The 11,288-nt window shown below is 36.8% G+C and overlaps 2 protein-coding genes across 2 annotated transcripts; both read right to left on the reverse strand.

The window, feature by feature from the left end:
* Window positions 1-1,310: 1,310 nt before the first annotated feature.
* On the reverse strand, window positions 1,311-3,987 carry LOC145004294 (desiccation protectant protein Lea14 homolog). The gene is made up of 2 exons (XM_078963185.1): window positions 2,528-3,987; window positions 1,311-1,708 (listed from the first exon to the last, which is right to left on the reverse strand). The coding sequence occupies exons 1-2, from the start codon at window positions 2,842-2,844 to the stop codon at window positions 1,456-1,458; spliced, it is 570 nt and encodes a 189-aa protein (XP_078819311.1). The 5' UTR covers window positions 2,845-3,987; the 3' UTR covers window positions 1,311-1,455.
* Window positions 3,988-4,160: 173 nt separating this feature from the next.
* LOC145004295 (desiccation protectant protein Lea14 homolog) lies at window positions 4,161-5,230 on the reverse strand. The gene is made up of 2 exons (XM_078963186.1): window positions 4,942-5,230; window positions 4,161-4,529 (listed from the first exon to the last, which is right to left on the reverse strand). The coding sequence occupies exons 1-2, from the start codon at window positions 5,145-5,147 to the stop codon at window positions 4,274-4,276; spliced, it is 462 nt and encodes a 153-aa protein (XP_078819312.1). The 5' UTR covers window positions 5,148-5,230; the 3' UTR covers window positions 4,161-4,273.
* Window positions 5,231-11,288: the final 6,058 nt, after the last annotated feature.

Below are 11,288 nucleotides of genomic sequence, written 5' to 3' on the forward strand. Positions count from 1 at the left end.
AATAATTGTTATAAAGTTTTTTGATGTATATTTATCTAAAACTATATTTTGTTTTGATATTATACTTTTTTTTTGACATATATGAATTAATGTAAAACACTAAAGCTTATGATTATGCGTTATTTTAATGTATTTTGATTTATCCATAACCTGTTTTTATATGTATTTTTAATGTTTGAACTTGTAAACGTCAAATCCATGGTTTATATATGTATGTATCTATAAAAAAAAATAGGAAAAATTATAAAAATTATAGAACTGGTTAACCCAACGGTCGAATCGGAAACCGATCACCATACCAGTTCTACTACAAAACCGGTTTTCAAAACACTGATTATATGCGTGTTTTTTGTTGCTGGAATTAATCAAGATCATCACAACACATGAACTAGATTTTAGATCTTCATTCTCCTATTTTTGAGTTCTTGATTTCAGAACATCAAAACAATCTCTAAACACGTTAACAAAATAGTTATTCAGTTTTTGTTATTCAAAAGTATCTCCAACCCCACGTTCTTGAGTTTTGGAGTCGCTCTGGTTTTCTTGTCATATTCCTTCTCCTAACACATTAACACACATACATATCAATTTGCTTAGATTTGTGTTTGTTTTTGTCCAGATGTGGATTTTCACTGTTTTCAGATTTTTTTTTCATCGTAACACAGACGACACATGTTGTGAGTTTTTGTTCCAACACATGAACACATACATTCTTGATTTTTTTCTCGAAACAAATGAACACACACGTTCTTGAGCAGTTGTTTGGATTAATCAGGCCGCCTGACATTTCGGAAACCTTATGTAAAAAACAATTTGAGGCCCCAAGCGTTCCCTGGTAATGTGGCATATCAAGTTCCCTTATGAAATCTAATTTTGGAGCTTTTATATGTATACTTTGTTTGAAGAACTGATTTCTAACTTATACATGTAATTTTCGATCTTCTCTATGTATGTTTTGTTTTTCTAACTTACACATGTATATGCCTCTGTCGATAACAGATAACATTAAATCGTTACGTTAAGAAAATTAGAAGTCATGCAATTAATTATCACTAGTAACTTTACGCCAAAGATGACAATATGATTTTTCCCATTAGACATTGCACATTTTTGGTGGTTCCTTTGTCGTTGCACTTCTCCAACATTTTTCACATGGTCGACTAAGTTTGATTTGATGTTAATTTTACATTTTTACTCATGTAATATATAAAATTTACCCAAGTAGTGAAATAGTAGAGTTTGCGATTGTGGAAGTGGGTAAATGTTGGCGATTACCTAAAGGAAGGGTGCAATTTGGTGACAAATACATGTACGCTAATAAATATAAGTTTTGGAATTAAAACAAAAACTTAAACATAAGATAATTGAAAAGTATGTGATAACATCACACGTACAAGATTGATCTTATTTATGATTTTTTTTTTTTTTTTTTTTTTTTTTTTAAGTGTATTGTATTCAAGTAAAGAAGTCGGAGAGGGTAGGGAGCTTGACCTCACCGGTACTAGTGATTGGGATGCTGATGTTACCAATGAGAGGGAGATCAACAACCAGTGTGACTTTAAGGTCATAGTCGATATCCCAATCTCTACCAATGTCCTTCACCAAGGTAACCAAAACACTGTGTGGTACTTTTATATCCACGTTTAACATCGTCTCACCATCCCCTTTCAGTGAACCTGGGTCTGGGACTGTTCCGCTTGCAATCTCACTGGTTCAATCCAAAACATCAAAATTACTCATCCATCAATATTTTAATTATAAAATACTTACTTCACCAAATTAACTTAATATATTATTAAATAGAATTAGTCGAAATCTTAAAAAAATAAATAAATAAATAAACTTGTAATCTATTAATTAAAATAATAATAACAAATACTTGTTATAAACAAAACTAAACAGCATAATTTGAAAAGTCTTTTGCTATATATTTAGAGGGAATATGCTTCTTATTATTCCATGAGCGATCTTAAACAATAAGTACATCCAACTTTACCAAAACCAAAAATGATGTGATTATTTAATTAATAATTAATAATTTGGATTTCGTAATTAACAACTTCCATACCTACATTTACCGTGTGGGATTTTGTGTACAAACAGATCTGCCCAACCTTTTGACAATGTGTAATAGATCCTTAACACGAACTAAATGTTTAAGAAAAGTTTTCTACCAAAATTCCATGGCTACATCTACTGTGTAGAAGTTTTGTGAGAGTAACAGATAAACGTGAAAGGAGATCGAAACAAGCTGCCGAAACTCTCTCTCGATAACAGATCCTCACCACGTCTGATTATTCACATTTTTGGTAAAATTTAGAATTTCAAGGTTACAGATATAAAGCAAATGACAAAATGATAGCAAAAGAACCTGCCAAAACAAGTCCTTAGCGTATACGATAGATTGTTCTTATTTTCAGTAAAATTTTGATTTGATAATCGAGTACTTGCATAGCTACAACCTACATTAAGTTTACTCTGTTGAAAGGTAAACGAGACTAAATGAACAAAATGATAGCAAACGAACCTGCCGGCACTTTTAAGAACGTAACGGATCTCGCCGATTGGAATAGATACGCTGTAAGGATTTAACACCTTGACCTTAGCCAGATAAGTCACAGAACCGAGACTAACTTCTTTCAGATCGACATCCGTCACACTCGCCTCCGGCTTCTCCATGCTCGCCACCGCATCCGAAACGAATTGCTTCGCCTTGTCCAGCAAACTGGCCATATCTCCGGCGACGATCGTCAACCACAGTTTCAAAAAGGAAAAAGTTGGATTGTTTTGCAAGAGAATTTGCTTTTGCTCTAACTTGATCCAAATAACATGACATTTATACATAGTTAGGTGAGGGGGGAGGGGGGCAAGGATCCATGGGTCGGGCCTTAAAGAGTGGGTCACACGTGATACTTTTTTTGTCTACAAAATTTCAAACACTGTCCCTGTGGTTTGTAAATAAAATCACCGCAAATGATCCTTAAGTAATTTGTTGCATAGATGACTTTTAAGTTTAAAAAAATAAACATATTTATCCCACTCCAATTCCAGACTCCTTCTCTATAAAAACAACCTGCAATTAGAAAATCTGCATATACACACAATTGCAAATCAATAAAAACACAAATGTGCAAATCAATATAAAATAAACACACATCCCACTTATGTTAACTGAAACTCTTTGAACAACGTGTTTGAACCAGAGCGCTAGACTGAAATCCTCTTTTACTGTATTTTGAATATCTTTAACTTCATATAAATAAAAAACTTCAACTTTGCAACTATAATCAAATTTGTAACTGTAGGATTCAACTCCAATCTGTAAATAAAAAGCTTCAAATTGATACCATATCCTTTTGTGTCCCCATTATGGTCACATGCATCGGACTTCTCTTGGATGATGTCATCTACAGATCATTTGGTTGCCACTTCCATCTGAACTTGGTTGTTATTATGGTTGCCAGAGAGAAAGCAAGGGATAGAGAAGGTTAAGTGAAGAGGGGTTTGGCGAGAGTGAGAGAGAAATTTTGGTTTTGACAGAACAGATAAAAGATAGGCAAAAAAAGTCTTTTCATATAATAGAAAAACACAAACGGCGTAATACAAAGGTTTACAAGGACCATTTATGATATTTTATTATTTTTGTAAATAGTATGGACCATTTTTGACATTTTATCTTTTTATAATTATATTTCGTGTTCTAATATAAAATATTTTACAAATTTGTTTTGTTTATGTTTAAATTTATTATTTATAAAAAAAAAAACCTCCTCAAGCGATTTTTTATTTTGTTTTTCTCATTCCGACCATTTTGGTAGGTTTAACCGTAATCATTTAGTAATTTTTTTTTTCAAACAAAAATCTACCTTTATTTTTTTTTTCTTTTTAAACTCATATTTGACAAAAAAATAATTTGATGACAATTTTGTCTTCTTATTCATAGAATATAAGTTATTGGTTAACTGGAGTGAAGGTTCCAAAGATGCAAGCAATATGAAGACACTTTTGCTTCTTTCTTTTCCATAAGATATAAGTTGAAGTGATTAAATGAAATTTGAAAAAAAAAAAAAAAAAAAAAAAAAAAAAAAATCTTGAATGATGTGTAAAGTTGCCGATTACTTAAACCTAAAGGGTGAAAGCGTATAAGTTGGTCGTATGAATAATGAAATCATCCTTGGAATTAAAATAAAAACTTATACATAAGATAGTTAAAAAGTATGTGATCACGTACAAGATTGATCTTATTTATCATATTGTAGATCGCTACAGCTATTCACGTAGTAAAGAAGTCGGTGAGGGAAGGGAGCTTGATCTCACCGGCACTAGTGACTGGTATGCTGATGTTACCGATGAGAGGGAGATCAACAACCAGTGTGACTTTAAGGTCATAGTCGATATCCCAATCTCTTCCAATGTCCTTCACCAAGCTAACCAACACACTGTGTGGTACTTTTATATCCACGTTTAACATCGTCTCGCTATCCCCTTTCAGTGAACCTGGATCAGGGACTGTTCCACTCCCAATCTCACTGATCAAAATCCAAAACCAAAACCGAAATCACTAATCATTCAATCAATCAATCAATATATATATATATATATATATATATATATATATATATATATATATATATATATATATATATATGTTTTTCGAGTGTTTTCCTTATCCGAACTAATATTTTAAGTTTTCTAGCAAAAAGCATGATATCCATGGCTACATGTACTCTGTAAAAAATTTGTGTGAGAAAGGAGATCGAAACTGATAACGACTAGCAAATGAAGCTGCCGAAGCTCTCGAGAGTCTAACAAGTCCTTAGCGGATACGATTGATTGTTGTTATTTTCAGTAAAATTTGGATTTGATAATCGAGGACTTGCATAGCTACAACCTACATTTACTCTGTGGATAGGTATATAGACAAAATGATAGCAAACGAACCTGCCGGAACTTTTAAGAACGTAACGGATCTCGCCGATTGGAATGGATACGCTGTAAGGATTTGAAACGTTGATCTTAGCCAGATAGGTCACACAACCGAGACTAACATCTTTCAAATCGACATCCGTCACACTCGCCTTCGGCTTCTCGATGCTCGCCGCCGCATCCGAAACGAATTGCTTCGCCTTGTCCATCAAACTGGCCATATCACCGGCGATGATCGTCAATCACAATTTCAAAAAGTAGAAACTCGGATGGTTTTGCAAGAGGAATTGGATTTTGCTCTAACTTGAAGGATATACCATAAGATATTTATACAGAGGGGGAGGGGGGAAGGATCCATGTGTCGGGCGTCAAAGAGTGGGTAACACGTGGCACTTATTTCTGTCGACAAAATTTCAAAGATTGTCGCAAATAGTCCTTGAGTAATTTCTTGCATAGATTTAATAGAAAAACAAACAATGTAAACCAAAGACTATATATGCAAGCTTTACAAACTTAAAGAGCATCCATGCAACAAAATTCCTCACAAAGACCATCTTTAACATTTTTTTTTAAATAATATGGACCATTTTTTAAGTTGTCTTTTTATAATTTTATTTCGTGTTATCATATACAAAGATTTACATTTTTGTATTTTTTATATTTAAATTTATTTTTGAAAAATATGTAACACTCGGTTTTTAGAACGAATTAGTTTAGGGCTTCAAATAGTCAAATACAAGGTTTTTGGGTAAAAACAGGTGTCACGACGCGACAATAGAGATGTCATGACGTGACAAGTGATTAATTGAAAAATGTTGATTTAACTGAGCTCACGACGTGAGACACAAGGCTCACAACATGAGATGCGTTGCAACCCAAGCTCATGATTTGTTAGGGTTTCCTTCGTATTTTAACCCCATAAACTTCATTTTAGGGTTCATTTACAACCTCCTTCATCGTCAAACAAAGAAAAAACCTAACCTTAGCATCTCCTTGTGATTTTTGAGCTTTTGGTGGTATTTTGGTGGCTTGAAAAAGAAGGGATCACCTTTGGAATATAGATCCAACTTCGAAGCTTCATTTGCATATTCTAGCAACATCTATAGACCATTGTGAGTAACTAAGATTCAAGCTTTATGATTCCTTGTTTCTAGATCTAAGGTTTCATGCATGATTATCCATGGTTAGATGATTTTGAGTGTTGGGACTCCATAAAGTTAGCAACTTTATGGGTCCTTAGAGTCCCTTAGTGTTTATATATGGTGGATCTGAGGTTTGGGTAACTCCCGTACATTTCATTAGTCTTACTATCTCCTTCACGTAAGACTAAGGGTCCTTAGAGTCCTTAGAGTCCCTTAGTCTAAGGGTCCTTAGAGTCCCTTAGTCTTACTATCTCCTTCACGTAAGTATTTTCAAGCTTATCCATAGACCATATTTCATTGGCTGCTATGAAGTGTGCACTTTTAGTGAACCGATCAATGATCACCCAAACAATGTCGTGACCACTCTTCGTTCTAGGAAGTTTAGTCACAAAATCCATGGTGATGTCTTCCCATTTATCCATGGGTACAGGTAAAGGTTCTAAACTCCCATACAGTTTCTAATGTTGTGCCTTAACTCCCGTACATGTCACACACTCGACCACATACTTTGCAACATCGAGCTTCATCGTCGGCCACCAGTAGTAGGGTTTCAGATCCTTATACATTTTTATTGTTGTCGGGATGAATCGAGTACATGGTCTTGTGTACTTCTTCCATCAGAAGATCTCTTATTCCTCCCGTATTAGGCACCCAAATCCTATCTTGGAATACCTTCAGTCCTTGACCGTTTGTACTGAACACTAACATTTTTCCCAAACGTTCTTCCTTTCGGTCATTTTTCTCTTAAACTTCTTCCTGAGCTTTCTTAATGCTTTCCACAATCGTTGAGACAACTTCAATTCTTAGTGTTCTTTGCCTTTTCCTTTCAAGGATCATCTTTCGGCTCAAAGCATCAGCTACAACTTTTGCTTTACCAGGGTGGTAAAGTATTTCACAGTCGTAATCCTTAGGTAACTCTAGCCAGCATCGTTGTCTCATGTTCAATTCCTTCTGATTAAAGAGATACTGAAGACTCTTATAATCAGTTAAAATTTTGCACTTTGTGCCATAAAGATAATGCCTCCATATCTTTAGTGCGAATACTACTGCTGTCAACTCCAGATCATGAGTGTGGTAGTTCTTTTTGTGTTCTTTCAATTTTATCGATGCATATGATATCACCTTCTCCCTTTGGGCCAGAACACAACCTAACCCAACTCCAGATGCATTGCTATAAACTGCGAAGTCTTCAACTCCATCAGGTAAAGAAAGAATCGGTGCTTCATACAACTTATTCTTTATCTTCTCGAATGCTTCTTCATGCTTCTCACTCCAAGTATATGTAGCTCCTTTATGAGTCAAAGTTGTCAATAGAGCAACTATCAAAGAAAAGACTTGGATAAATCTTCGATAATATCTGGCTAATCCCAGAAAGCTTCGGATCTCCGTGGGACTCTTTGGTCGTTCCCACTTCATCACAGCTTCAATCGTTGATGAGTCAACCATTATCCCTTCTTGGTTAACCACATGACCTAAGAGTCAGACTTCTTGAATCCAAAAATTACATTTGGAGAACTTGGCATATAGCTTCTCCTTCTTCATAACTTCTAACACTTCTTGCAGGTGATTGCCATGCTATTGTTGGCTCTTTGAGTAAACCAGAATATCATCTATGAACACTATCACAGATTTATCGAGGAATGGTTTACAAACCCTGTTCATCAAATCAATGAATGCTATTGGATCATTGATTAATCCAAACAACATAACGAATAACTCATAGTGTTCGTATCTTGTTCTAAATGTGGTTTTCTCAATATACTGCTCTCTCACCTTTAGTTGATGATAACCTGACCTAAGATCGATCTTGGATAAGTAGCTCGAACCTTGCAGCTGATCGAACAGGTCATCAATCCTTAGCCATGGGTAATTTGGTACTTGTTCTTTATTGTTGCCTTTTTCAGCTCTTTATAGTCTATGCACATCCTCATGCTTACATCTTTCTTCTTTACGAATAACACAGGTGCTCCCTATGGTGATGAACTAGGTCTAATGACATCGTTGTCCAATAACTCCTGAAGTTGCATCATAAGTTCCTTCATCTCCGTTGGTGCTAATCAGTATGGTTCTTTTGCTATTGGTTTTGTTTCTGGTAACAAGTCTATTCAAAACTCTACTTGTCTACCATGGGGAAATCCAGGAAGATCTTCGGGAAAGACTTCCGGATAGTCACACACCACTGGTATACTTTGCATTTCCTTATTCTCTTCCTTAGCATCGATCACGAACGCCAAGTATGATGTGCATCCTTTAGACAAACATTTTATGGCCTTCATCAGGGAAATGATTCCAAAATTTACTTTGCATTTGTCCCCATACACTATAAATGACTTTTTTCCAAACATGTTTACCCTTACTATTTTCTTCTTGCACAATATCTCGGCATCATTGGCGCTAAGCCAATCCATTCCCAGTACGATATACAAACCATATAACTCAATGGGTAACATCTCATCGTGGAATTCATTTCTGTATAGGTTGATGACGATATTCTTAATGCAATCTCTAACAAGTATGAATTTGCCACTGGCAACTTCTACAATTAGAGCATTATCAAGTTTTTCTTTAGGCAATGCTTGTCTTCTAGAAAATTTATGTGATATAAAGGAGTAATTTTCTCTAAAACCAAACAATATATTGGCAGGCAATCTATTTACAAGAAAGGTACCTGAAGCGACGTCTGTTGCATCCTTTTCGTCTTCCAGGGTCATCTGGAAAGCTCTGGCTTTTGCCTTCGGTGAGATATTGGGCCTTGTTGCCTCCTTCTTCTTCAGGTAGTCTCTTGAAATGTGCCATTCTTCTTTGCACCTATAACAAACTTTCTTATTGAAGGTACATTTGTTGGCATGGTGCCCAGGCTTTCCACACTTAAAACAAGTGACCTCATTGCCACATTTCCCAACATGTTTCTTCTTGCACTTGTCACACCATTTTGCTTCGCCTCCTCCTCCTCTCGAACAAGACTTCGAGAATTTACTTTTCTTGTTGGATCTCGAAGATTCATCGAACTTCCTTTTCTCACAAACCTCTTCCCTCTCCGGAACCCTTTCTTATAACTGGGTCTCAACATTCATGGCTGCTCTAACGGCTACCTTCAACTTGCTTGCCATTTTTACTATTGGGCCAAAGTCTGATGGCAATCCGTTAGTAAAATTTTCAATCTTGGCGAGTTCAGTCGGCACTAGGTAAGGAAATAACTTCATCTTTTCGATAAACGTAGTAGCATAGTCATCAATGCTCATTTTCCCTTTCTTCAAGTTCTGGAACTCATTGTTTAGATCCATCAAATCTATTTCAGAGCGGTACTGCATTTTCAACTGCTCTATGAACACTTCCCAAGACATTTTCAGAGCTTCTCCTTCTAGCATCGTGCTTGCCAATAGCTTCTACCAGCTTAAAACTCTGGTCTCCAATTTCCTGACCGCAAAAACAGTTTTTTGCTTGTAGCCACAGTTGCAACTTTCAAATATTATCTCCATTTCAGATATCTAGTCCATAATCTCTACATGCTTTGGGCTTTTGGAAAGACTTGGTGGTTTGGCGCCCAAGAAATTCTTATACATTCGTCCATCTCTGTTGATTTCCCTCTCTAGGTCATTCCTTTCTACCACTGTGGGTTCCGCTTGACTGACAGTGTCGCTGTAATTTCCTTCCTCTGATTGTCCATCATTTAGTTCAGGTTGTTCAACATGCATGGAAGGTTCATCCCTGTTATCCAGCAATAGTTGTCTCATCTCTTCCCTTTGTTCAGCTATCATTGCCCGAATCATGGCTTGTACTCCGCCATAGTGACTAGCTCTGGTGCAGCTTCTACTATTGGAACCTGCTCAATCGTTGGGGTTGAGGCCGCTGACTCCTATTTTCATTTGCGTTTCTGTAACACCGTAAATTTTCAAACAAAATTTTGATTTTAAAAATCCCATAATTCTCATAAACACATTTCATAAAAACCCAAAAGTGTCAATTTATCAAAAACACATGTCCATAATTGTTTGAATAAAAATCCAGGATCCTCAAAACATAACTCCATCTCATTTATACAATCAAGCTGGCGCCTTCCCATGATCCTGAGAAGTACCTGAAACACATAACACATAACACGGTAAGCATGAAGTTTAGTGAGTTCCCCAAAATACCACACATATCTCATTAGCCTCTCATGGTTATGTCTCGAATAAGACCCTCCGGTCAATATGTCTCAGTGGAACCCTCCAGTCCCACAACTCAGGTGGACCCTCTGGTCCTAACTCAGTAAGCTCAGAATAATACACACCATAAATCACAAAGATATAATGCAAGATATTACAATAATAAATATAAGCACACACCACCCTCCGGTCACACAAAATGTAGCACCTGGTTTCCGGTATGTGAATTTTATTTGAGTATTGCCCTATTTTAGCCTTGGACTCGGCGAGTCACTAGGTCCGACTCGCCGAGTAGGGACGAGACGGAGGACACGTTTAAGTTGGCGACTCGGCGAGTCCATATCCTGGACTCGGCGAGTCACCGCTGTTGGATGAAACCCTAAGTTTCAGGGGTTTGCACCCTATTTAAACCCCATATCTGCCCCTTGCCAGCCCCAATTCACCCCCAGAGCTCCCAACCCTCGTCCTAACTCGTCCTAAGCTTGTTCTTGTGAATTTGAGGCTCTTGTGTGCATTCTTGAAGGTGTTGAGGCAAGAAGGGGAAGGAGATCAAGAGGAAGGAGAGCCATCCAAGCTTCATTGTGTTTTTCAGCTGTTACATTGAGGTATATCTCGTTTTCCCCCTGTTTCTATGCTTAAGATTTCATTTAAGACACTCTTGAGCAATTCCTCAAGCTTGTTTGTGCTTAATGTTTCGTAATAAGTGGATGGGCCTTTAGATCTAGGCAAGATTGAGCTCCAGGAGCTCGGATCTGTTAGCTTTATGGCCCCATGTGGCTTGTTCATCCTAGATCTACCCTTTTGAGGCATTTTGAACCCTAAAATCCATATTAGTGAGGATCCACACGTAAAGTTGGAAACTTTATGTGTGATTGGTGTCCTAGAAGTCCAGATCTATGAATGGCATGGACTGAAATCGAGTAAATCGGTGTATTTGGTGGATGCATGGCGACGACTCGGCGAGTCGTATAGGTGACTCGACGAGTCTGGTCGCGAGTCACCGAATTGGTCCCTTCATGATGTATCGAGTTGAGCCGTGAGTCACAGGTGGTGACTCGGTGAGTTGGGAGCT

This window comes from Lactuca saligna, chromosome 7 (assembly GCF_052625555.1).
Source record: "Lactuca saligna cultivar CGN05327 chromosome 7, ASM5262555v1, whole genome shotgun sequence".
Taxonomy (NCBI): Eukaryota; Viridiplantae; Streptophyta; class Magnoliopsida; order Asterales; family Asteraceae; genus Lactuca; species Lactuca saligna.